Source organism: Oncorhynchus mykiss, chromosome 2 (assembly GCF_013265735.2).
Source record: "Oncorhynchus mykiss isolate Arlee chromosome 2, USDA_OmykA_1.1, whole genome shotgun sequence".
NCBI lineage: Eukaryota > Metazoa > Chordata > Actinopteri > Salmoniformes > Salmonidae > Oncorhynchus > Oncorhynchus mykiss.
The window spans coordinates 1,525,001-1,552,694 of NC_048566.1; the positions used below are offsets into that span (position 1 = coordinate 1,525,001).

The window sequence follows — 27,694 nt, forward strand, 5'->3', positions numbered from 1 at the left end:
CATCAACCTGATCCCTCTCCATGTGTTTGTCCTGCTGCTAATGCAGCGATACAGCAGACGAGTCTACATCGGTGAGTCCACACACACACTGAGTCAGGAGGAGAGGGGAGGGGAGGGGGAGAAGGGGAGGTGGGGGGGGGGGGGGAGGAGAGGGGGAGCTGGAGGAGAGGAGGAGGATATGAGAGGGGGAGGAGGAGAGGGGGAGCTGGAGGAGAGGAGGAGGAGATGAGAGGGGGAGGAGAGGGGGAGGTGGAGGAGAGGAGAGGGGGAGGTGAGGAGGAGAAGAGTAGAACAGTGGAAGAAGAGAGGAGAGGAGGAGAAGAGAGGAGAGGAGAAGAGAGGAGAGGAGGAGAAGAGTATAACAGTGGAAGAAGAGAGGAGAGGAGGAGGAGAGAGGAGAGGAGGAGAAGAGTATAACAGTGGAAGAAGAGAGGAGAGGAGGAGAAGAGAGGAGAGGAGGAGGAGAGAAGAGAGTAGTGGGGGAGGAGAGAGATGGAGAAGAGTAGAACAGTGGAAGAAGAGAGGAGAGTAGTGGGGGAGAAGAAGAATGGAGAAGAGTAGAACAGTGGAAGAAGAGAGGAGATGGAGGAGGAGAAGAGAGGAGAGGAGGAGAAGAGAGGAGAGGAGGAGGAGAGAAGAGAATAGTGGGGGAAGAGAGGAGACAGTTGAAGGGCTGGAACAGGAAGCAGAGCTAATTGAGTTTTTTTATTAGCTCCTGAATAATCTCCCCTTCCAGAGGAGGAACACACACACACACACACACACACACACACACACACACACACACACACACACACACACACACACACACACACACACACACACACACACATCTCTGATGGATGCCTGGTCTCATGGCTGTCCCACAGTGTTCCCTCAGGGTTCTTGTCAACGGTAGTGCACTATACATAGAATAGGGTGCTAGTTGGGACACACCCTGTCCTGCTCTGCCCCGTACGGCAACTTGGACAACCTATTAGGATTAGAGGTAACTAGGTTAAGGGTTTGGGTTGTTCCAGAAAGCAGTAGCAGCTGTAGAAGCCTTCATGGGCGTGGTAATTGAAAAAGTGCGTCCCAAATATCTCCCTTCTCCCTTTAGAGTGCACTACTTTTGACCAGTGCCCTATGGTCTGACAGGTACAGTTGAAGTCGTTAGTTTACGTACATTTTAGCCAAATACATTTCAACTCAGTTTTTCACAATTCCTGACATTTAATACGAGTTATAAATGTTCTGTTTTAGGTCAGTTAGGATCACCACTTTATTTTAATTAAGAATGTGAAATGTCAGAATAATAGTAGAGAGAATTATTTATTTCAGATTTTATTTCTTTCATCACATTCCCAATGGGTCAGAAGTTTACATACACTCAATTATTATTTGGTAGCATTGCCTTTAAATTGTTTAACGTTCAAACGTTTCGGGTAGCCTTCCACAAGCTTCTCACAATAAGTTGGTGAATTTTGGCCCATTCCTCCTGACAGAGCTGATGTAACTGAGTCAGGTTTGTAAGTCTGCTTGCTTACACACGCTTTTCAGTTCTGCCCACAATTTTTTTTATAGGACTGAGTTCAGGGCTTTGTGGTGGCCACTCCAATACCTTGACTTTGCTGTCCTTAAGACATTTTGCCACAACTTTGGAAGTATGCTTGGGGTCATTGTCCATTTGGAAGACCCATTTGCGACCAAGCTCCCAATGGTCTCTGTGAGGATGTAGGCTGAATGGTTTCTCTCTTTGAGGATGCAGGCATAATGGTTTCTCTCTGTGAGGATGCAGGCTGAATGGTTTCTCTCTTTGAGGATGCAGGCATAATGGTTTCTCTCTGTGAGGATGCAGGCTGAATGGTTTCTCTCTTTGAGGATGCAGGCATAATGGTTTCTCTCTGTGAGGATGCAGGCATAATGGTTTCTCTCTGTGAGGATGCAGGCTGAATGGTTTCTCTCTGTGAGGATGCAGGCTGAATGGTTTCTCTCTGTGAGGATGCAGGCTGAATGGTTTCTCTCTTTGAGGATGCAGGCTGAATGGTTTCTCTCTGTGAGGATGCAGGCTGAATGGTTTCTCTCTGTGAGGATGCAGGCTGAATGGTTTCTCTCTGTGAGGATGCAGGCTGAATGGTTTCTCTCTGTGAGGATGCAGGCTGAATGGTTTCTCTCTGTGAGGATGCAGGCTGAATGGTTTCTCTCTGTGAGGATGCAGGCTGAATGGTTTCTCTCTGTGAGGATGCAGGCTGAATGGTTTCTCTCTGTGAGGATGCAGGCTGAATGGTTTCTCTCTGTGAGGATGCAGGCTGAATGGTTTCTCTCTGTGAGGATGCAGGCTGAATGGTTTCTCTCTGTGAGGATGCAGGCTGAATGGTTTCTGTGAGGATGCAGGCTGAATGGTTTCTCTCTGTGAGGATGCAGGCTTAATGGTCTCTGTGAGGATCTCTTACTCTCTGTCTCTGGTGTGTTAACCCTGTCTGTCTCTTACTCTCTGTCTCTGGTGTGTTAACCCTGTCTGTCTCTTTCTCTCTGTCTCTGGTGTGTTAACCCTGTCTGTCTCTGGTGTGTTAACCCTGTCTGTCTCTTTCTCTCTGTCTCTGGTGTGTTAACCCTGTCTGTCTCTTACTCTCTGTCTCTGGTGTGTTAACCCTGTCTGTCTCTGGTGTGTTAACCCTGTCTGTCTCTTACTCTCTGTCTCTGGTGTGTTAACCCTGTCTGTCTCTGGTGTGTTAACCCTGTCTGTCTCTTACTCTCTGTCTCTGGTGTGTTAACCCTGTCTGTCTCTTACTCTCTGTCTCTGGTGTCTTAACCCTGTCTGTCTCTGGTGTGTTAACCCTGTCTGTCTCTTACTCTCTGTCTCTGGTGTGTTAACCCTGTCTGTCTCTGGTGTGTTAACCCTGTCTGTCTCTGGTGTGTTAACCCTGTCTGTCTCTTACTCTCTGTCTCTGGTGTGTTAACCCTGTCTGTCTCTTACTCTCTGTCTCTGGTGTGTTAACCCTGTCTGTCTCTTACTCTCTGTCTCTGGTGTCTTAACCCTGTCTGTCTCTTACTCTCTATCTCTGGTGTGTTAACCCTGTCTGTCTCTGGTGTGTTAACCCTGTCTGTCTCTTACTCTCTGTCTCTGGTGTCTTAACCCTGTCTGTCTCTTACTCTCTGTCTCTGGTGTGTTAACCCTGTCTGTCTCTGGTGTGTTAACCCTGTCTGTCTCTTACTCTCTGTCTCTGGTGTGTTAACCCTGTCTGTCTCTTACTCTCTGTCTCTGGTGTGTTAACCCTGTCTGTCTCTTACTCTCTGTCTCTGGTGTCTTAACCCTGTCTGTCTCTTACTCTCTGTCGCTGGTGTGTTAACCCTGTCTGTCTCTGGTGTGTTAACCCTGTCTGTCTCTTACTCTCTGTCTCTGGTGTGTTAACCCTGTCTGTCTCTTACTCTCTGTCTCTGGTGTGTTAACTCTGTCTGTCTCTGGTGTGTTAACCCTGTCTGTCTCTTACTCTCTGTCTCTGGTGTGTTAACTCTGTCTGTCTCTGGTGTGTTAACCCTGTCTGTCTCTGGTGTGTTAACCCTGTCTGTCTCTTACTCTCTGTCTCTGGTGTCTTAACCCTGTCTGTCTCTTACTCTCTGTCTCTGGTGTGTTAACCCTGTCTGTCTCTGGTGTGTTAACCCTGTCTGTCTCTTACTCTCTGTCTCTGGTGTGTTAACCCTGTCTGTCTCTTACTCTCTGTCTCTGGTGTGTTAACCCTGTCTGTCTCTTACTCTCTGTCTCTGGTGTCTTAACCCTGTCTGTCTCTTACTCTCTGTCTCTGGTGTGTTAACCCTGTCTGTCTCTGGTGTGTTAACCCTGTCTGTCTCTTACTCTCTGTCTCTGGTGTGTTAACCCTGTCTGTCTCTGGTGTGTTAACCCTGTCTGTCTCTTACTCTCTGTCTCTGGTGTGTTAACCCTGTCTGTCTCTTACTCTCTGTCTCTGGTGTGTTAACCCTGTCTGTCTCTTACTCTCTGTCTCTGGTGTCTTAACCCTGTCTGTCTCTTACTCTCTGTCTCTGGTGTGTTAACCCTGTCTGTCTCTGGTGTGTTAACCCTGTCTGTCTCTTACTCTCTGTCTCTGGTGTGTTAACCCTGTCTGTCTCTTACTCTCTGTCTCTGGTGTGTTAACTCTGTCTGTCTCTTTCTCTCTGTCTCTGGTGTCTTAACCCTGTCTGTCTCTTACTCTCTTGTCTCTGGTGTCTTAACCCTGTCTGTCTCTTACTCTCTGTCTCTGGTGTCTTAACCCTGTCTGTCTCTTACTCTCTGTCTCTGGTGTGTTAACCCTGTCTGTCTCTGGTGTGTTAACCCTGTCTGTCTCTTACTCTCTGTCTCTGGTGTCTTAACCCTGTCTGTCTCTTACTCTCTGTCTCCGGTGTCTTAACCCTGTCTGTCTCTTACTCTCTGTCTCTGGTGTGTTAACCCTGTCTGTCTCTTACTCTCTGTCTCTGGTGTCTTAACCCTGTCTGTCTCCACAGCTTACAGTACGTTCTACATCGTTGGTCTGGTGCTCTCCATGCAGATCCCCTTTGTGGGGTTCCAGCCAATCAGGACCAGCGAACACATGGCTGCAGCAGGTAAGGGCCAATCACCTGGGACCGTGATGTCACACCCTGATGCTGCCCTTGTACAGAGTTCACTCTGGACGTTTCCTGTTATCAACCCCAGCTCCAGACAACTGATCAGATCGATAGATAGATAGATAGATAGATAGATAGATAGATAGATAGATAGATAGATAGATAGATAGATAGATAGATAGATAGATGGATGGATGGATGGATGGATGGATGGATGGATGGATGGATGGATGGATGGATGGATGGATGGATGGATGGATGGATGGATGGATGGTCGGTCGATCGATCGATCGATTGATTGCCATGTACAGATTATATAGGGAGACAGATATTGTGATACAGTGAGCTCCAAAAGTATTGGGACAGTGACTGTTTTTTGGGTTGTTTTAACAGGGGAGCTTAGCATTTTTGGGGGGTTGCTGGAGGGTATGATATTTGAGCATCTAATTTTCTCACTCCTGATTCACTCAGGATTATCCGTAAAAGTCACCATCTGGATGGAGTCATTGCTGTGAATACAGGGGGACAAATACTACACTTTTAACTACTTTAATACACATTTGTAAAATTTGTCCCAATATTTGTGGTCCTGTAAAATGAGAGGAAGATGTTACAAAGTTTTTTATTATTTTTAACGGTTCATCCTCTTAAATATGAGTCATTGTATCATTTTAAATCCAAAGTGCTGGAGTCCAGAACCAGAACAACAACTCCCCCCTCTCTCGCTCTCTCTCCTCCCCCTCTCTCTCTACTCCTCCCTCTTTCTCTCCCCCCCTCTCTCTCGCTCTCTCTCCTCCCCCTCTCTCTCTACTCCTCCCTCTTTCTCTCCCCCCTCTCTCTCGCTCTCTCTCCTCCCCTCTCTCTCTCTTTCTCCTCGCCACCTCCTTCTCTTTCATCTCCCCCCTTTCTCTCTCGCTCTCTCTCTCCTCACCTCCCCCATCTTTCTCTCTCCTTTCTCCTCCCGCCTCTTTCGCTCTCCTCTCTCCTCACCTCTCTCTCTCATCTCTCCTCGCCTCTCCCATCTTTCTCTCCTCTCTCCTCTCTCCCCCCTCTCTCTCTCTCTCCTCCCCCCCTCTCGCTCTCCCCCCTCTCTCTCCTCCCCCCTCTCTCTCTCCTCTCCTCCCCCTCTCTCTACCAGGTGTGTTTGCGTTGCTCCAGGCCTATGCATTCCTCCAGTACCTGAAAGACAGACTGACCAGACAGGAGTTCCAGACCCTGTTCTTCCTGGGGGTCTCTCTGGCTGCTGGGGCAGTCTTCCTCACTGTTATATACCTGACTTATACAGGTAGGTCAACACTGTGTTGTTATATACCTGACTTATGCAGGTAGGTCAACACTGTGCTGTTATATACCTGAGTTACTGTATACAGGTAGGTCAACACTGTGTTGTTATATACCTGACTTATACAGGTAGGTCAACACTGTGTTGTTATATACCTGAGTTACTGTATACAGGTAGGTCAACACTGTGTTGTTATATACCTGACTTATACAGGTAGGTCAACACTGTGTTGTTATATACCTGACTTATACAGGTAGGTCAACACTGTGTTGTTATATACCTGACTTATACAGGTAGGTCAACACTGTGTTGTTATATACCTGACTTATACAGGTAGGTCAACACTGTGTTGTTATATACCTGACTTATACAGGTAGGTCAACACTGTGCTGTTATATACCTGACTTATACAGGTAGGTCAACACTGTGCTGTTATATACCTGAGTTACTGTATACAGGTAGGTCAACACTGTGTTGTTATATACCTGAGTTATACAGGTAGGTCAACACTGTGCTGTTATATACCTGACTTATACAGGTAGGTCAACACTGTGCTGTTATATACCTGACTTATACAGGTAGGTCAACACTGTGTTGTTATATACCTGACTTATACAGGTAGGTCAACACTGTGTTGTTATATACCTGACTTATACAGGTAGGTCAACACTGTGTTGTTATATACCTGACTTATACAGGTAGGTCAATACTGTGTTGTTATATACCTGACTTATACAGGTAGGTCAACACTGTGCTGTTATATACCTGACTTATACAGGTAGGTCAACACTGTGCTGTTATATACCTGACTTATACAGGTAGGTCAACACTGTGCTGTTATATACCTGAGTTACTGTATACAGGTAGGTCAACACTGTGCTGTTATATACCTGACTTATACAGGTAGGTCAACACTGTGTTGTTATATACCTGAGTTACTGTATACAGGTAGGTCAACACTGTGCTGTTATATACCTGACTTATACAGGTAGGTCAACACTGTGTTGTTATATACCTGACTTATACAGGTAGGTCAACACTGTGCTGTTATATACCTGACTTATACAGGTAGGTCAACACTGTGCTGTTATATACCTGACTTATACAGGTAGGTCAACACTGTGCTGTTATATACCTGACTTATACAGGTAGGTCAACACTGTGTTGTTATATACCTGACTTATACAGGTAGGTCAACACTGTGCTGTTATATACCTGACTTATACAGGTAGGTCAACACTGTGTTGTTATATACCTGACTTATACAGGTAGGTCAACACTGTGCTGTTATATACCTGACTTATACAGGTAGGTCAACACTGTGTTGTTATATACCTGACTTATACAGGTAGGTCAACACTGTGCTGTTATATACCTGAGTTACTGTATACAGGTAGGTCAACACTGTGCTGTTATATACCTGACTTATACAGGTAGGTCAACACTGTGCTGTTATATACCTGACTTATACAGGTAGGTCAACACTGTGTTGTTATATACCTGACTTATACAGGTAGGTCAACACTGTGCTGTTATATACCTGACTTATACAGGTAGGTCAACACTGTGTTGTTATAAACCTGACTTATACAGGTAGGTCAACACTGTGCTGTTATATACCTGACTTATACAGGTAGGTCAACACTGTGCTGTTATATACCTGACTTATACAGGTAGGTCAACACTGTGCTGTTATATACCTGACTTATACAGGTAGGTCAACACTGTGTTGTTATATACCTGAGTTATACAGGTAGGTCAACACTGTGCTGTTATATACCTGACTTATACAGGTAGGTCAACACTGTGCTGTTATATACCTGAGTTACTGTATACAGGTAGGTCAACACTGTGTTGTTATATACCTGACTTATACAGGTAGGTCAACACTGTGTTGTTATATACCTGAGTTACTGTATACAGGTAGGTCAACACTGTGCTGTTATATACCTGAGTTACTGTATACAGGTAGGTCAACACTGTGCTGTTATATACATGACTTATACAGGTAGGTCAACACTGTGTTATTATATACCTGAGTTACTGTATACAGGTAGGTCAACACTGTGCTGTTATATACCTGACTTATACAGGTAGGTCAACACTGTGCTGTAATATACCTGACTTATACAGGTAGGTCAACACTGTGCTGTTATATACCTGACTTATACAGGTAGGTCAACACTGTGTTGTTATATACCTGACTTATACAGGTAGGTCAACACTGTGCTGTTATATACCTGACTTATACAGGTAGGTCAACACTGTGCTGTTATATACCTGACTTATACAGGTAGGTCAACACTGTGTTGTTATATACCTGACTTATACAGGTAGGTCAACACTGTGCTGTGATATACCTGAGTTATACAGGTAGGTCAACACTGTGTTGTTATATACCTGAGTTACTGTATACAGGTAGGTCAACACTGTGCTGTGATATACCTGAGTTATACAGGTAGGTCAACACTGTGTTGTTATATACCTGAGTTACTGTATACAGGTAGGTCAACACTGTGCTGTTATATACCTGACTTATACAGGTAGGTCAACACTGTGTTGTTATATACCTGACTTATACAGGTAGGTCAACACTGTGCTGTTATAAACCTGACTTATACAGGTAGGTCAACACTGTGCTGTTATATACCTGACTTATACAGGTAGGTCAACACTGTGCTGTTATATACCTGACTTATACAGGTAGGTCAACACTGTGTTGTTATATACCTGAGTTACTGTATACAGGTAGGTCAACACTGTGTTGTTATATACCTGACTTATACAGGTAGGTCAACACTGTGCTGTTATATACCTGACTTATACAGGTAGGTCAACACTGTGTTGTTATATACCTGACTTATACAGGTAGGTCAACACTGTGCTATTATATACCTGACTTATACAGGTAGGTCAACACTGTGTTGTTATATACCTGAGTTACTGTATACAGGTAGGTCAACACTGTGCTGTTATATACCTGACTTATACAGGTAGGTCAACACTGTGTTGTTATATACCTGACTTATACAGGTAGGTCAACACTGTGCTGTTATATACCTGACTTATACAGGTAGGTCAACACTGTGCTGTTATATACCTGACTTATACAGGTAGGTCAACACTGTGTTGTTATATACCTGACTTATACAGGTAGGTCAACACTGTGCTGTTATATACCTGACTTATACAGGTAGGTCAACACTGTGCTGTTATATACCTGACTTATACAGGTAGGTCAACACTGTGTTGTTATATACCTGAGTTACTGTATACAGGTAGGTCAACACTGTGTTGTTATATACCTGACTTATACAGGTAGGTCAACACTGTGCTGTTATATACCTGACTTATACAGGTAGGTCAACACTGTGCTGTTATATACCTGACTTATACAGGTAGGTCAACACTGTGCTGTTATATACCTGACTTATACAGGTAGGTCAACACTGTGCTGTTATATACCTGACTTATACAGGTAGGTCAACACTGTGTTGTTATATACCTGAGTTACTGTATACAGGTAGGTCAACACTGTGCTGTTATATACCTGACTTATACAGGTAGGTCAACACTGTGCTGTTATATACCTGAGTTATACAGGTAGGTCAACACTGTGCTGTTATATACCTGACTTATACAGGTAGGTCAACACTGTGTTGTTATATACCTGACTTATACAGGTAGGTCAACACTGTGCTGTTATATACCTGAGTTACTGTATACAGGTAGGTCAACACTGTGCTGTTATATACCTGACTTATACAGGTAGGTCAACACTGTGTTGTTATATACCTGAGTTACTGTATACAGGTAGGTCAACACTGTGTTGTTATATACCTGACTTATACAGGTAGGTCAACACTGTGCTGTTATATACCTGAGTTATACAGGTAGGTCAACACTGTGCTGTTATATACCTGAGTTACTGTATACAGGTAGGTCAACACTGTGTTGTTATATACCTGACTTATACAGGTAGGTCAACACTGTGTTGTTATATACCTGAGTTACTGTATACAGGTAGGTCAACACTGTGTTGTTATATACCTGACTTATACAGGTAGGTCAACACTGTGCTGTTATATACCTGACTTATACAGGTAGGTCAACACTGTGCTGTTATATACCTGACTTATACAGGTAGGTCAACACTGTGTTGTTATATACCTGAGTTACTGTATACAGGTAGGTCAACACTGTGCTGTTATATACCTGAGTTATACAGGTAGGTCAACACTGTGCTGTTATATACCTGAGTTATACAGGTAGGTCAACACTGTGCTGTTATATACCTGACTTATACAGGTAGGTCAACACTGTGTTGTTATATACCTGACTTATACAGGTAGGTCAACACTGTGTTGTTATATACCTGACTTATACAGGTAGGTCAACACTGTGCTGTTATATACCTGACTTATACAGGTAGGTCAACACTGTGCTGTTATATACCTGAGTTATACAGGTAGGTCAACACTGTGCTGTTATATACCTGACTTATACAGGTAGGTCAACACTGTGTTGTTATATACCTGACTTATACAGGTAGGTCAACACTGTGTTGTTATATACCTGACTTATACAGGTAGGTCAACACTGTGCTGTTATATACCTGACTTATACAGGTAGGTCAACACTGTGCTGTTATATACCTGACTTATACAGGTAGGTCAACACTGTGTTGTTATATACCTGACTTATACAGGCCCTCATCTATACCCACATCTATACCCTCATCCATACCCTCATCCATACCCTCATCCATACCCACATCCATACCCACATCTATACCCACATCTATACCCTCATCCATACCCTCATCCATACCCTCATCCATACCCACATCTATACCCACATCTATACCCTCATCCATACCCTCAACCATACCCACATCTATACCCACATCTATACCCACATCTATACCCACATCTATACCCTCATCCATACCCACATATATACCCTCATCTATTTTAGGAGTCAGGAGTTAGGAGTCAGGAGTTTAGGAGTCAGGCGTTTAGGAGTCAGGCGTTAGGAGTTAGGAATCAGGAGTTAGGAGTCAGGAGTCAGGAGTTAGGAGTCAGGAGTTTAGGAGTCAGGAGTTTAGGAGTCAGGAGTTTAGGAGTCAGGAGTTTAGGAGTCAGGCGTTAGGAGTTTAGGAGTCAGGCGTTATGAGTTTAGGAGTCAGGAGTTAGGAGTTTAGGAGTCAGGAGTTTAGGAGTCAGGCGTTAGGAGTTTAGGAGTCAGGAGTTTAGGAGTCAGGCGTTAGGAGTTTAGGAGTCAGGAGTTAGGAGTCGGGAGTTTAGGAGTCGGGAGTTTAGGAGTCAGGAGTTTAGGAGTTAGGAGTCAGGAGTTTAGGAGTCGGGAGTTTAGGAGTCAGGAGTTTAGGTGTCAGGCGTTAGGAGTCGAGAGTTTAGGAGTCAGGAGTTTAGGAGTCAGGAGTTTAGGAGTCAGGAGTTTAGGAGTCAGGAGTTTAGGAGTCAGGCGTTAGGAGTTTAGGAGTCAGGAGTTAGGAGTCGGGAGTTTAGGAGTCGGGAGTTTAGGAGTCAGGAGTTTAGGAGTTAGGAGTCAGGAGTTTAGGAGTCGGGAGTTTAGGAGTCAGGAGTTTAGGTGTCAGGCGTTAGGAGTCGAGAGTTTAGGAGTCAGGAGTTTAGGAGTCAGGAGTTTAGGAGTCAGGAGTTTAGGAGTCAGGAGTTTAGGAGTTAGGGAAATAGGATTTTGAATGGGAATCAATTGTTGTCCCCAAAACCTAACATGTGTGTGTGTGTGATCGTGTACTTAATCATAACTGTGCTGTACTTAATAATGTTCATTGTGTTTTAGGACACATCGCTCCTTGGAGTGGTCGATTCTATTCACTGTGGGATACAGGGTAAGTGCACTAAACAGTACACACACACACACACACACACACACACACACACACACACACACACACACACACACACAAACACAGACACACACACACACACACACACACACACACACACACACACACACACACACACACACCGGCCTCTGCTGTAAGAGAGAGAAGGCTGTCAGAGTGCCCAATCAGCTGTTTATTTGTCTCAGAGTTGCGTGTTCTGCTGCAGTGCAGTGTGGGTCGTGTCAGGTCTACGTGTGTCTAGTTTTACTCCCTGTGGATCACCTTTACCAAGGAAACACTGTGTTCCTCTTTCTGTCAATGTCCACTCACTTCCTGTAGCAACAACCTTCCACAGGCACTTCAGATAAATCCTTTAAATCCCTCCCTTACCCCTCTCTCCCTCCCTCCCTCACCCCATCCCGCTCTCTTCACCCTCCCTCCCTCCCTCCCTCCCTCCCTCCCTCCCTCACCCCAACCCCCCTCTCCCTCTCTCTTCTCCCTCCCTCAACCCACCCCCTCTCCCTCCTCTCTCCCTCCCTCAACCCCCCCCTCCCTCCTCTCCCTCCCTCCCTCCTCTCTCCAGGTATGCTAAGATCCACATCCCCATCATAGCGTCTGTGTCGGAGCACCAGCCCACCACATGGGTCTCGTTCTTCTTCGACCTCCACATCCTGGTCTGTACCTTTCCTGCTGGACTCTGGTTCTGCATCAAGAACATCAACGACGAGAGAGTCTTCGGTAAGACACACACACACACACACACACACACACACACGTCTACAGTTAGATGGCATGGCAGCCGACATACACACACACACACACACACACACACACACACACACACACACACACACACACACACACACAATCACGTCTACAGTTAGATGGCATGGCAATGTGTGTGTGTATGCAGGTGTGTGTGTGTATGCAGGTGTGTGTGTGTATGCAGGTGTGTGTGTATGCAGGTGTGTGTGTGTGTGTGTGTGTGTATGCAGGTGTGTGTGTGTGTATGCAGGTGTGTGTGTGTATGCAGGTGTGTGTGTGTATGCAGGTGTATGTAGGTGTGTGTGTGACCATAGAAATATAATGACTACAGCAATCATTACCATTCAATTCAACAAACACACAGACACACATATACACACATATACACACACATACACACCCTGCTGTTGCTAGTGGTTCTTTAATAGGATCTCTGTGTTTAACCCTGCTGTTCCTAGTTGTTCTTTAATAGGATCTCTGTGTTTAACCCTGCTGTTCCTAGTGGTTCTTTAATAGGATCTCTGTGTTTAACCCTGCTGTTCCTAGTGGTTTTTTAATAGGATCTCTGTGTTTAACCCTGCTGTTCCTAGTGGTTCTTTAATATGATCTCTGTGTTTAACCCTGCTGTTCCTAGTGGTTCTTTAATAGGATCTCTGTGTTTAACCCTGCTGTTCCTAGTGGTTCTTTAATAGGATCTCTGTGTTTAACCCTGCTGTTCCTAGTGGTTCTTTAATAGGATCTCTGTGTTTAACCCTGCTGTTCCTAGTGGTTCTTTAATAGGATCTCTGTGTTTAACCCTGCTGTTCCTAGTGGTTCTTTAATAGGATCTCTGTGTTTAACCCTGCTGTTCCTAGTGGTTCTTTAATATGATCTCTGTGTTTAACCCTGCTGTTCCTAGTGGTTCTTTAATAGGATCTCTGTGTTTAACCCTGCTGTTCCTAGTGGTTCTTTAATAGGATCTCTGTGTTTAACCCTGCTGTTCCTAGTGGTTCTTTAATATGATCTCTGTGTTCAACCCTGCTGTTCCTAGTGGTTCTTTAATAGGATCTCTGTGTTTAACCCTGCTGTTCCTAGTGGTTCTTTAATAGGATCTCTGTGTTTAACCCTGCTGTTCCTAATGGTTCTTTAATAGGATCTCTGTGTTTAACCCTGCTGTTCCTAGTGGTTCTGGATGCTATTAGTGCTGTCTACTTCTCAGAGAGAGTAGTGTGTTAAACTCTAACCCTGCTCTCTGTCTCCCCCTAGTGGCCCTGTATGCCATCAGTATATTAAACCCTAACCCAGTATATTCAACTCTAACCCAGTATATTAAACCCTAACCCAGTATATTAAACCCTAACCCAGTATATTAAACTCTAACCATGCTCTCTCTCCCCCTAGTGGCCCTGTATGCCATCAGTGTATTAAACTCTAACCCTGTGTATTAAACCCTAACCCAGTATATTAAACCCTAACCCAGTATATTAAACCCTAACCCAGTATATTAAACTCTAACCCAGTATATTAAACCCTAACCTAGTATATTAAACCCTAACCCAGTATATTAAACCCTAACCCAGTATATTAAACCCTAACCCAGTGTGTTAAACCCTAGCCCAGTATATTAAACCTTAACCCAGTATATTAAACCCTAACCCAGTATATTAAACCCTAACCCTGCTCTCTGTCTCCCCCTAGTGGCCCTGTATGCCATCAGTATATTAAACCCTAACCCAGTATATTAAACTCTAACCCAGTGTATTAAACCCTAACCCAGTATATTAAACCCTAACCCAGTATATTAAACCCTAACCCAGTATATTAAACCCTAACCCAGTATATTAAACCCTAACCCTAACCCAGTATATTAAACCCTAACCCAGTATATTAAACCCTAACCCAGTATATTAAACCCTAACCCAGTGTGTTAAACCCTAACCCAGTATATTAAACCCTAACCCAGTATATTAAACCCTAACCCAGTATATTAAACTCTAACCCTGCTCTCTGTCTCCCCCTAGTGGCCCTGTATGCCATCAGTATATTAAACCCTAACCCAGTATATTAAACTCTAACCCAGTATATTAAACCCTAACCCAGTGTGTTAAACCCTAACCCAGTATATTAAACTCTAACCCAGTATATTAAACCCTAACCCAGTGTGTTAAACCCTAACCCAGTATATTAAACCCTAACCCAGTATATTAAACCCTAACCCAGTATATTAAACTCTAACCCAGTATATTAAACCCTAACCCAGTATATTAAACCCTAACCCAGTGTGTTAAACCCTAACCCAGTATATTAAACCCTAACCCAGTGTGTTAAACCCTAACCCAGTATATTAAACCCTAACCCAGTATATTAAACCCTAACCCAGTGTGTTAAACCCTAACCCAGTATATTAAACCCTAACCCAGTATATTAAACCCTAATCCAGTATATTAAACCCTAACCCAGTATATTAAACTCTAACCCTGCTCTCTGTCTCCCCCTAGTGGCCCTGTATGCCATCAGTATATTAAACCCTAACCCAGTATATTAAACTCTAACCCAGTATATTAAACTCTAACCCAGTATATTAAACCCTAACCCAGTATATTAAACCCTAACCCAGTATATTAAACCCTAACCCAGTATATTAAACTCTAACCCTGCTCTCTGTCTCCCCCTAGTGGCCCTGTATGCCATCAGTATATTAAACCCTAACCCAGTATATTAAACTCTAACCCAGTGTATTAAACTCTAACCCAGTATATTAAACCCTAACCCAGTATATTAAACCCTAACCCAGTATATTAAACTCTAACCCTGCTCTCTGTCTCCCCCTAGTGGCCCTGTGTGCCATCAGTATATTAAACCCTAACCCAGTATATTAAACTCTAACCCAGTATATTAAACTCTAACCCTGCTCTCTCTCCCCCCCTAGTGGCGCTGTATGCCATCAGTGCTGTCTACTTTGCTGGAGTGATGGTCCGTCTGATGCTGACCCTGACCCCTGTAGTGTGTATGCTGTCAGCTATAGCCTTCTCCAGCGTGTTTGAACACTACTTAGGGGACGACATGAAGAGGGAGAGCCCTCCCATAGAGGACAGTAGTGATGAGGACGACAAGAGGAACTCTGGAAACCTCTATGATAAGGTATGACTAGAGGCTCTCTGGAAACCTCTATGATAAGATTTGAGGATGACTAGAGGCCCTCTGGAAACCTCTATGATAAGGTTTGAGGATGACTAGAGGCCCTCTGGAAACCTATATGATAAGGTATGACTAGAGGCTCTCTGGAAACCTCTATGATAAGGTTTGAGGATGACTAGAGGCCCTCTGGAAACCTCTATGATAAGATTTGAGGATGACTAGAGGCTCTCTGGAAACCTCTATGATAAGGTATGAGGATGACTAGAGGCTCTCTGGAAACCTCTATGATAAGGTATGAGGATGACTAGAGGCCCTCTGGAAACCTCTATGATAAGGTATGAGGATGACTAGAGGCTCTCTGGAAACCTCGATGATAAGGTATGACTAGAGGCTCTCTGGAAACCTCTATGATAAGGTATGACTAGAGGCTCTCTGGAAACCTCTATGATAAGGTATGACTAGAGGCTCTCTGGAAACCTCTATGATAAAGTATGACTAGAGGCTCTCTGGAAACCTCTATGATAAGGTATGACTAGAGGCTCTCTGGAAACCTCTATGATAAGGTATGACTAGAGGCTCTCTGGAAACCTCTATGATAAGGTATGACTAGAGGCTCTCTGGAAACCTCTATGATAAAGTATGACTAGAGGCTCTCTGTGACCAATAACATCTTTTATATATGGACCAATAACATCTGTTAAATATGGACCAATAACATCTGTTAAATATGGACCAATAACACCTGTTAAATATGGACCAATAACATCTGTTAAATATGGACCAATAACATCTGTTATATATGGACCAATAACATCTGTTAAATATGGACCAATAACATCTGTTAAATATGGACCAATAACATCTGTTAAATATGGACCAATAACATCTGTTAAATATGGACCAATAACATCTGTTAAATATGTGACCAATAACATCTGTTATATATGGACCAATAACATCTGTTATATATGGACCAATAACATCTGTTAACAGATGTTATTGGTCCATACACATATTTAACAGATGTTATTGGTCCATATTTAACAGATGTTATTGGTCCATATTTAACAGATGTTATTGGTCCATATTTAACAGATGTTATTGGTCCATATTTAACAGATGTTATTGGTCCATATTTAACAGATGTTATTGGTCCATATTTAACAGATGTTATTGGTCCATATTTAACAGATGTTATTGGTCCATATTTAACAGATGTTATTGGTCCATATTTAACAGATGTTATTGGTCCAGACACATATTTAACAGATGTTATTGGTCCATATTTAACAGATGTTATTGGTCCATATATAACAGATGTTATTGGTCCATATTTAACAGATGTTATTGGTCCATATTTAACAGATGTTATTGGTCCATATTTAACAGATGTTATTGGTCCATATTTAACAGATGTTATTGGTCCATATTTAACAGATGTTATTGGTCCAGACACATATTTAACAGATGTTATTGGTCCATATTTAACAGATGTTATTGGTCACATATTTAACAGATGTTATTGGTCACATATTTAACAGATGTTATTGGTCACATATTTAACAGATGTTATTGGTCCATATTTAACAGATGTTATTGGTCCATATTTAACAGATGTTATTGGTCCATATTTAACAGATGTTATTGGTCCATATTTAACAGATGTTATTGGTCCATATTTAACAGATGTTATTGGTCCATATTTAACAATGTTATTGGTCCATATTTAACAGATGTTATTGGTCCATATATAACAGATGTTATTGGTCCATATTTAACAGATGTTATTGGTCCATATTTAACAGATGTTATTGGTCCATATTTAACAGATGTTATTGGTCCATATTTAACAGATGTTATTGGTCCATATTTAACAGATGTTATTGGTCCATATTTAACAGATGTTATTGTTCCAGACACATATTTAACAGATGTTATTGGTCCATATTTAACAGATGTTATTGGTCACATATTTAACAGATGTTATTGGTCCATATTTAACAGATGTTATTGGTCACATATTTAACAGATGTTATTGGTCCATATTTAACAGATGTTATTGGTCCATATTTAACAGATGTTATTGGTCCATATTTAGCAGATGTTATTGGTCCATATTTAACAGATGTTATTGGTCACATATTTAACAGATGTTATTGGTCACATATTTAACAGATGTTATTGGTCACATATTTAACAGATGTTATTGGTCCATATTTAACAGATGTTATTGGTCCATATTTAACAGATGTTATTGGTCCATATATAACAGATGTTATTGGTCCATATTTAACAGATGTTATTGGTCCATATTTAACAGATGTTATTGGTCCATATTTAACAGATGTTATTGGTCCATATTTAACAGATGTTATTGGTCCATATTTAACAGATGTTATTGGTCCATATTTAACAGATGTTATTGGTCCATATTTAACAGATGTTATTGGTCCTTATTTAACAGATGTTATTGGTCCAGACACATATTTAACAGATGTTATTGGTCCATATTTAACAGATGTTATTGGTCCATATTTAACAGATGTTATTGGTCCATATTTAACAGATGTTATTGGTCCTTATTTAACAGATGTTATTGGTCCAGACACATATTTAACAGATGTTATTGGGCCATGTTTAACAGATGTTATTGGTCCATATTTAATAGATGTTATTGGTCCATATTTAACAGATGTTATTGGTCCATATTTAACAGATGTTATTGGTCACATATTTAACAGATGTTATTGGTCCATATTTAACAGATGTTATTGGTCCATATATAACAGATGTTATTGGTCCATATTTAACAGATGTTATTGGTCACATATTTAACAGATGTTATTGGTCACATATTTAACAGATGTTATTGGTCCATATTTAACAGATGTTATTGGTCCATATTTAACAGATGTTATTGGTCCATATTTAACAGATGTTATTGGTCCATATTTAACAGATGTTATTGGTCCATATTTAACAGATGTTATTGGTCCATATTTAACAGATGTTATTGGTCCTTATTTAACAGATGTTATTGGTCCAGACACATATTTAACAGATGTTATTGGTCCATATTTAACAGATGTTATTGGTCCATATTTAACAGATGTTATTGGTCCTTATTTAACAGATGTTATTGGTCCAGACACATATTTAACAGATGTTATTGGGCCATGTTTAACAGATGTTATTGGTCCATATTTAACAGATGTTATTGGTCCATATTTAACAGATGTTATTGGTCCATATTTAACAGATGTTATTGGTCCATATTTAACAGATGTTATTGGTCCATATTTAACAGATGTTATTGGTCCATATTTAACAGATGTTATTGGTCCAGACACATATTTAACAGATGTTATTGGTCCATATTTAACAGATGTTATTGGTCCATACACATATTTAACAGATGTTATTGGTCCATATTTAACAGATGTTATTGGTCCATATTTAACATATGTTATTGGTCCATATTGAACAGATGTTATTGGTCCATATTTAACAGATGTTATTGGTCCATATTTAACAGATGTTATTGGTCCATATTTAACAGATGTTATTGGTCCATATTTAACAGATGTTATTGGTCCATATTTAACAGATGTTATTGGTCCATATTTAACAGATGTTATTGGTCCATATTTAACAGATGTTATTGGTCCATATTTAACAGATGTTATTGGTCCATATTTAACAGATGTTATTGGTCCAGACACATATTTAACAGATGTTATTGGTCCATATTTAACAGATGTTATTGGTCCATATATAACAGATGTTATTGGTCCATATTTAACAGATGTTATTGGTCCATATTTAACAGATGTTATTGGTCCATATTTAACAGATGTTATTGGTCCATATTTAACAGATGTTATTGGTCCATATTTAACAGATGTTATTGGTCCAGACACATATTTAACAGATGTTATTGGTCCATATTTAACAGATGTTATTGGTCACATATTTAACAGATGTTATTGGTCACATATTTAACAGATGTTATTGGTCACATATTTAACAGATGTTATTGGTCCATATTTAACAGATGTTATTGGTCCATATTTAACAGATGTTATTGGTCCAGACACATATTTAACAGATGTTATTGGTCACATATTTAACAGATGTTATTGGTCACATATTTAACAGATGTTATTGGTCACATATTTAACAGATGTTATTGGTCCATATTTAACAGATGTTATTGGTCCATATTTAACAGATGTTATTGGTCCATATTTAACAGATGTTATTGGTCCATATTTAACAGATGTTATTGGTCCATATTTAACAGATGTTATTGGTCCATATTTAACAATGTTATTGGTCCATATTTAACAGATGTTATTGGTCCATATATAACAGATGTTATTGGTCCATATTTAACAGATGTTATTGGTCCATATTTAACAGATGTTATTGGTCCATATTTAACAGATGTTATTGGTCCATATTTAACAGATGTTATTGGTCCATATTTAACAGATGTTATTGGTCCATATTTAACAGATGTTATTGTTCCAGACACATATTTAACAGATGTTATTGGTCCATATTTAACAATGTTATTGGTCCATATTTAACAGATGTTATTGGTCCATATATAACAGATGTTATTGGTCCATATTTAACAGATGTTATTGGTCCATATTTAACAGATGTTATTGGTCCATATTTAACAGATGTTATTGGTCCATATTTAACAGATGTTATTGGTCCATATTTAACAGATGTTATTGGTCCATATTTAACAGATGTTATTGTTCCAGACACATATTTAACAGATGTTATTGGTCACATATTTAACAGATGTTATTGGTCCATATTTAACAGATGTTATTGGTCCATATTTAACAGATGTTATTGGTCCATATTTAACAGATGTTATTGGTCCATATTTAACAGATGTTATTGGTCACATATTTAACAGATGTTATTGGTCCATATTTAACAGATGTTATTGGTCCATATTTAACAGATGTTATTGGTCCATATTTAGCAGATGTTATTGGTCCATATTTAACAGATGTTATTGGTCACATATTTAACAGATGTTATTGGTCACATATTTAACAGATGTTATTGGTCCATATTTAGCAGATGTTATTGGTCCATATTTAACAGATGTTATTGGTCACATATTTAACAGATGTTATTGGTCACATATTTAACAGATGTTATTGGTCACATATTTAACAGATGTTATTGGTCCATATTTAACAGATGTTATTGGTCCATATTTAACAGATGTTATTGGTCCATATATAACAGATGTTATTGGTCCATATTTAACAGATGTTATTGGTCCATATTTAACAGATGTTATTGGTCCATATTTAACAGATGTTATTGGTCCATATTTAACAGATGTTATTGGTCCATATTTAACAGATGTTATTGGTCCATATTTAACAGATGTTATTGGTCCATATTTAACAGATGTTATTGGTCCTTATTTAACAGATGTTATTGGTCCAGACACATATTTAACAGATGTTATTGGTCCATATTTAACAGATGTTATTGGTCCATATTTAACAGATGTTATTGGTCCATATTTAACAGATGTTATTGGTCCTTATTTAACAGATGTTATTGGTCCAGACACATATTTAACAGATGTTATTGGGCCATGTTTAACAGATGTTATTGGTCCATATTTAATAGATGTTATTGGTCCATATTTAACAGATGTTATTGGTCCATATTTAACAGATGTTATTGGTCACATATTTAACAGATGTTATTGGTCCATATTTAACAGATGTTATTGGTCCATATATAACAGATGTTATTGGTCCATATTTAACAGATGTTATTGGTCACATATTTAACAGATGTTATTGGTCCATATTTAACAGATGTTATTGGTCCATATTTAACAGATGTTATTGGTCCATATTTAACAGATGTTATTGGTCCATATTTAACAGATGTTATTGGTCCATATTTAACAGATGTTATTGGTCCATATTTAACAGATGTTATTGGTCCTTATTTAACAGATGTTATTGGTCCAGACACATATTTAACAGATGTTATTGGTCCATATTTAACAGATGTTATTGGTCCATATTTAACAGATGTTATTGGTCCTTATTTAACAGATGTTATTGGTCCAGACACATATTTAACAGATGTTATTGGGCCATGTTTAACAGATGTTATTGGTCCATATTTAACAGATGTTATTGGTCCATATTTAACAGATGTTATTGGTCCATATTTAACAGATGTTATTGGTCCATATTTAACAGATGTTATTGGTCCATATTTAACAGATGTTATTGGTCCATATTTAACAGATGTTATTGGTCCAGACACATATTTAACAGATGTTATTGGTCCATATTTAACAGATGTTATTGGTCCATACACATATTTAACAGATGTTATTGGTCCATATTTAACAGATGTTATTGGTCCATATTTAACATATGTTATTGGTCCATATTGAACAGATGTTATTGGTCCATATTTAACAGATGTTATTGGTCCATATTTAACAGATGTTATTGGTCCATATTTAACAGATGTTATTGGTCCATATTTAACAGATGTTATTGGTCCATATTTAACAGATGTTATTGGTCCATATTTAACATATGTTATTGGTCCAGACACATATTTAACAGATGTTATTGGTCCATATTTAACAGATGTTATTGGTCCATACACATATTTAACAGATGTTATTGGTCCATATTTAACAGATGTTATTGGTCCATATTTAACAGATGTTATTGGTCCATATTTAACAGATGTTATTGGTCCATATTTAACAGATGTTATTGGTCCATATTTAACAGATGTTATTGGTCCATATTTAACAGATGTTATTGGTCCATATTTAACAGATGTTATTGGTCCATATTTAACAGATGTTATTGGTCACATATTTAACAGATGTTATTGGTCCATATTTAACAGATGTTATTGGTCCATATTTAACAGATGTTATTGGTCCATATTTAACAGATGTTAATGGTCACATATTTCAATATGTGACCAATACAATTTGTTTTGGTTTAAAGTACACTACTGGTGTAGATTTTGGTAACTCATATCTTTGTCGGGACAGTTGATGAGGATCTCATATTGGTATTAGCAAGAGCTGTTGACATTTTCCTAACATGAAGTAAACTGATATCTATTAGATGTGTCTTCCCACAAACGGATTGTCTATATGTTTTTGGTGTCACTGCATATGAAAAGAGGGATTTGCAGTTCTGATATTTGACTAAACGTGCCATATTTGCAGGGGTTTTAGTGATGTGTGACTGATATCTGTGAGTTCCTGTCTCCCTCTGCAGGCAGGGAAGGTCCGTAAGCACGTCTCAGAGCAGGAGAAGACAGAGGAAGGTCTGGGGCCCAACATTAAGAGTATCGTCACCATGTTGATGTTGATGCTGCTCATGATGTTCGCTGTCCACTGCACCTGGGTTACTAGTAACGCCTACTCCAGCCCTAGTGTTGTACTGGCCTCTTATAACAACGATGGGTAAGACTACACACACATATACACACATATATACACACACACACACACACACACATACACACACACACATATACACACACTCTCTTCAGTTGATTAGTTTCCTCTGGAACTGTCATTTCCTAATGTGTCTCTCTCTCTCTTTCTCTCTGTTTCTCTCTCTGTGTTTCTCTTTCTCTCTGTTTCTCTCTCTCTTTCTCTGTCTGTTTCTCTCTCTCTGTTTCTCTCTAGTTGTTTCTCTCTCTGTTTCTCTCTCTCTAGTTGTTTCTCTCTCTGTTTCTCTCTCTCTAGTTGTTTCTCTGTCTGTTTCTCTCTCTAGTTGTTTCTCTCTCTGTTTCTCTCTCTCTAGTTGTTTCTCTCTCTCTGTTTCTCTCTCTCTAGTTGTTTCTCTCTGTCTGTTTCTCTCTCTCTAGTTGTTTCTCTCTCTGTTTCTCTCTCTCTAGTTGTTTCTCTCTCTCTAGTTGTTTCTCTCTCTGTTTCTCTCTCTGTTTCTCTCTCTCTAGTTGTTTCTCTCTCTGTTTCTCTCTCTCTGTTTCTCTCTAGTTGTTTCTCTCTCTGTTTCTCTCTCTCTCACCAAACCACAGAAGAATATAATAAGCTTTATGGAATCGCTAGGAACTTGTAAACAGTCCCAGTCCTTAATAAATGAGTTCTCTCTCTGTGTTTCTCTCCACTCTTCTCTACCCAGGTCGAGGAATATTCTAGATGATTTCCGCGAGGCCTACTATTGGCTAAGGCAGAACACAGAGGAGCAGGCCAGAGTGATGTCGTGGTGGGACTATGGCTATCAGATAGCAGGGATGGCCAATCGGACCACGCTAGTGGACAACAACACCTGGAACAACAGTCATATAGCACTGGTAAAGACCCATACCCTAATGTGATGTCGGAATATGAAGTGAGCTGTTGTCACTTCTCAAGGGGAAGACAAGGTTGGGGATTCGATCTTGCAACTGTGGTTCTGCCCCTGAACAAGGCAGTTAACCCACTGTTCCCCTGAACAAGGCATTTAACCCACTGTTCCCCTGAACAAGGCAGTTAACCCACTGTTCCCCTGAACAAGGCAGTTAACTCACTGTTCCCCTGAACAAGGCAGTTAACCCACTGTTCCCCTGAACAAGGCAGTTAACCCACTGTTCCCCTGAACAAGGCAGTTAGCCCACTGTTCCCCTGAACAAGGCAGTTAACCCACTGTTCCCCTGAACAAGGCAGTTAGCCCACTGTTCCCCTGAACAAGGCAGTTAACCCACTGTTCCCCTGAACAAGGCAGTTAACCCACTGTTCCCCTGAACAAGGCAGTTAACCCACTGTTCCCCTGAACAAGGCAGTTAACCCACTGTTCCCCTGAACAAGGCAGTTAGCCCACTGTTCCCCTGAACAAGGCAGTTAACCCAAGGTTCCCCTGAACAAGGCAGTTAGCCCACTGTTCCCCTGAACAAGGCAGTTAGCCCACTGTTCCCCTGAACAAGGCAGTTAACCCAAGGTTCCCCTGAACAAGGCAGTTAGCCCACTGTTCCCCTGAACAAGGCAGTTAACCCACTGTTCCCCTGAACAAGGCAGTTAACCCACTGTTCCTCTGAACAAGGCAGTTTACCCCACTGTTCCCCTGATAAAGACAGTTAACCCACTGTTCCCCTGAACAAGGCAGTTAGCCCACTGTTCCCCTGAACAAGGCAGTTAACCCACTGTTCCCCTGAACAAGGCAGTTAACCCACTGTTCCCCTGAACAAGGCAGTTAACCCACTGTTCCCCTGAACAAGGCAGTTAGCCCACTGTTCCCCTGAACAAGGCAGTTAGCCCACTGTTCCCCTGAACAAGGCAGTTAACCCACTGTTCCCCTGAACAAGGCAGTTAGCCCACTGTTCCCCTGAACAAGGCAGTTAGCCCACTGTTCCCCTGAACAAGGCAGTTAACCCAAGGTCCCCCTGAACAAGGCAGTTAGCCCACTGTTCCCCTGAACAAGGCAGTTAACCCACTGTTCCCCTGAACAAGGCAGTTAACCCACTGTTCCCCTGAACAAGACAGTTAACCCACTGTTCCCCTGAACAAGTCAGTTAACCCACTGTTCCCCTGAACAAGGCAGTTAACCCACTGTTCCCCTGAACAAGGCAGTTAGCCTACTGTTCCCCTGACCAAGTCAGTTAACCCACTGTTCCCCTGAACAAGGCAGGTAGCCCACTGTTCCCCTGAACAAGTCAGTTAACCCACTGTTCCCCTGAACAAGACAGTTAACCCACTGTTCCCCTGAACAAGGCAGTTAACCCACTGTTCCCCTGAACAAGGCAGTTAACCCACTGTTCCCCTGACCAAGTCAGTTAGCCCACTGTTCCCCTGAACAAGGCAGTTAGCCCACTGTTCCCCTGGACAAGGCAGTTAACCCACTGTTCCCCTGAACAAGGCAGTTAACCCACTGTTCCCCTGAACAAGGCAGTTAACCCACTGTTCCCCTGAACAAGGCAGTTAGCCCACTGTTCCCCTGAACAAGTCAGTTAACCCACTGTTCCCCTGAACAAGGCAGTTAACCCACTGTTCCCCTGAACAAGGCAGTTAGCCCACTGTTCCCCTGAACAAGGCAGTTAACCCACTGTTCCCCTGACCAAGTCAGTTAGCCCACTGTTCCCCTGAACAAGGCAGTTAACCCACTGTTCCCCTGAACAAGGCAGTTAGCCCACTGTTCCCCTGAACAAGTCAGTTAACCCACTGTTCCCCTGAACAAGGCAGTTAACCCACTGTTCCCCTGAACAAGGCAGTTAGCCCACTGTTCCCCTGAACAAGGCAGTTAACCCACTGTTCCCCTGACCAAGTCAGTTAGCCCACTGTTCCCCTGAACAAGGCAGTTAGCCCACTGTTCCCCTGAACAAGGCAGTTAACCCACTGTTCCTAGGCCTTCATTGAAAATAAGAATTTGTTCTTAACTGACTTGCCTGGTTAAATAAATAGTGTGTGTTGGACAGGGATGTGTCTTCCATAGACTCCTGGTATGTCTGCATCCCAACACAAGGTGTTCTGGAACGGTTGCTTGTGTAAAATACCAGTTGTGTAAACAATATGACCTCCCACTATATAAAGGACATGGAAACATTGATTCTTTGAGTTCTTCCCTGTGAAATCACACAGAGAGAGAGAGAGAGAGAGATCTCCCCTGTAGCTGCTTGGATTGATCTCCCGGCAATTATTGGATCTTGATCAGTCAGTCAATGACTCAAACTTTATTTTAAAGTGCATTTCACATTAGTTTCACATTCGATCAATCAATCAAAAACAATAAATGTATTAATGAATCTAAAATGTAATCAATTTCACATGGCTCTTAAATATCAACATAGTTTTTTAGGAGGCAAAAGAAGAATGTGTCTCTGGCGCCACCATGTGGACCTGTGTTATTCATCCTCGCTCTCTCTCTCCCCCTCCTCTCTCTCTCTCCCCCTCCTCTCTCTCTCTCACTCTCGCTCTCTCCCTCCCCCCTCTCTCTCTCTCTCTCTCCCTCCTCTCTCTTGCTCTCTCTTTCCCTCCCTCCCCCTCTTCCTCTCTCTCTCTCTCTCTCTCCCCATCATCTCTCTCTCTCTCTCCCCCTCCTCTCTCTCTCTCTCTCTCTCCCCATCATCTCTGTCTCTCTCTCTCCCCCTCCTCTCTGTCTCTCTCTCCCTCCTCCTCCTCTCTCTGTCTCTGTCTCTGTGTGTTCAGGTGGGGAAGGCCATGTCGTCCAATGAGAGTGCAGCGTATGAGATCATGAGGTCTTTGGACGTGGACTATGTGCTTATTATCTTCGGTGGCGTGATTGGCTACTCTGGTGATGACATCAACAAGTTCCTGTGGATGGTGCGGATCGCAGAGGGAGAGCATCCTAAAGAGATCAGGGTGAGGAAGAACTTAGTGTAGTGGTGAGGTGATGCTTCCACTGTTAGCTACAGAGGGAGAGCATCCCAAAGAGATCAGGGTGAGAGACAGCAGCCTTTAAACCATCATGTTTTAAAAAAAAACAAGTATTGGTGAGCTGTAACTACCACTGTGAGCTATATAAGGATCACAGAGTGAGGTAAACTGAGCTCTATAAGGATCACAGAGTGAGGTAAACTGTGGGCTATATAAGGATCACAGAGTGAGGTAAACTGAGCTATATAAGGATCACAGAGTGAGGTAAACTGAGCTCTATAAGGATCACAGAGTGAGGTAAACTGAGGGGTATATAAGGATCGCAGAGTGAGGTAAACTGTGGGCTATATAAGGATCGCAGAGTGAGGTAAACTGTGGGCTATATAAGGATCGCAGAGTGAGGTAAACTGAGGGGTATATAAGGATCGCAGAGTGAGGTAAACTGAGGGGTATATAAGGATCGCAGAGTGAGGTAAACTGAGCTCTATAAGGATCGCAGAGTGAGGTAAACTGAGCTCTATAAGGATCACAGAGTGAGGTAAACTGTGGGCTATATAAGGATCGCAGAGTGAGGTAAACTGTGGGCTATATAAGGATCGCAGAGTGAGGTAAACTGAGGGGTATATAAGGATCGCAGAGTGAGGTAAACTGAGCTCTATAAGGATCGCAGAGTGAGGTAAACTGAGCTCTATAAGGATCACAG

At 41.4% G+C, this 27,694-nt stretch overlaps 1 protein-coding gene across 2 annotated transcripts in view; it reads left to right on the forward strand.

The window, feature by feature from the left end:
* The window catches only part of stt3b (STT3 oligosaccharyltransferase complex catalytic subunit B), a 107,970-nt gene that overhangs the window by 68,665 nt on the left and 11,611 nt on the right, over window positions 1-27,694 (forward strand). For both annotated transcript variants that reach the window (XM_036935010.1, XM_036935000.1), the window contains exons 5-13: window positions 1-71; window positions 4,477-4,575; window positions 5,717-5,863; window positions 11,684-11,732; window positions 12,313-12,467; window positions 15,403-15,614; window positions 22,934-23,121; window positions 23,807-23,978; window positions 26,803-26,976. The exon at window positions 1-71 is cut by the window's left edge and continues 29 nt beyond it. In XM_036935010.1, the coding sequence (XP_036790905.1) occupies window positions 1-71; window positions 4,477-4,575; window positions 5,717-5,863; window positions 11,684-11,732; window positions 12,313-12,467; window positions 15,403-15,614; window positions 22,934-23,121; window positions 23,807-23,978; window positions 26,803-26,976 (1,267 nt within the window). The remainder of the gene's footprint in view (window positions 72-4,476; window positions 4,576-5,716; window positions 5,864-11,683; window positions 11,733-12,312; window positions 12,468-15,402; window positions 15,615-22,933; window positions 23,122-23,806; window positions 23,979-26,802; window positions 26,977-27,694) is intronic.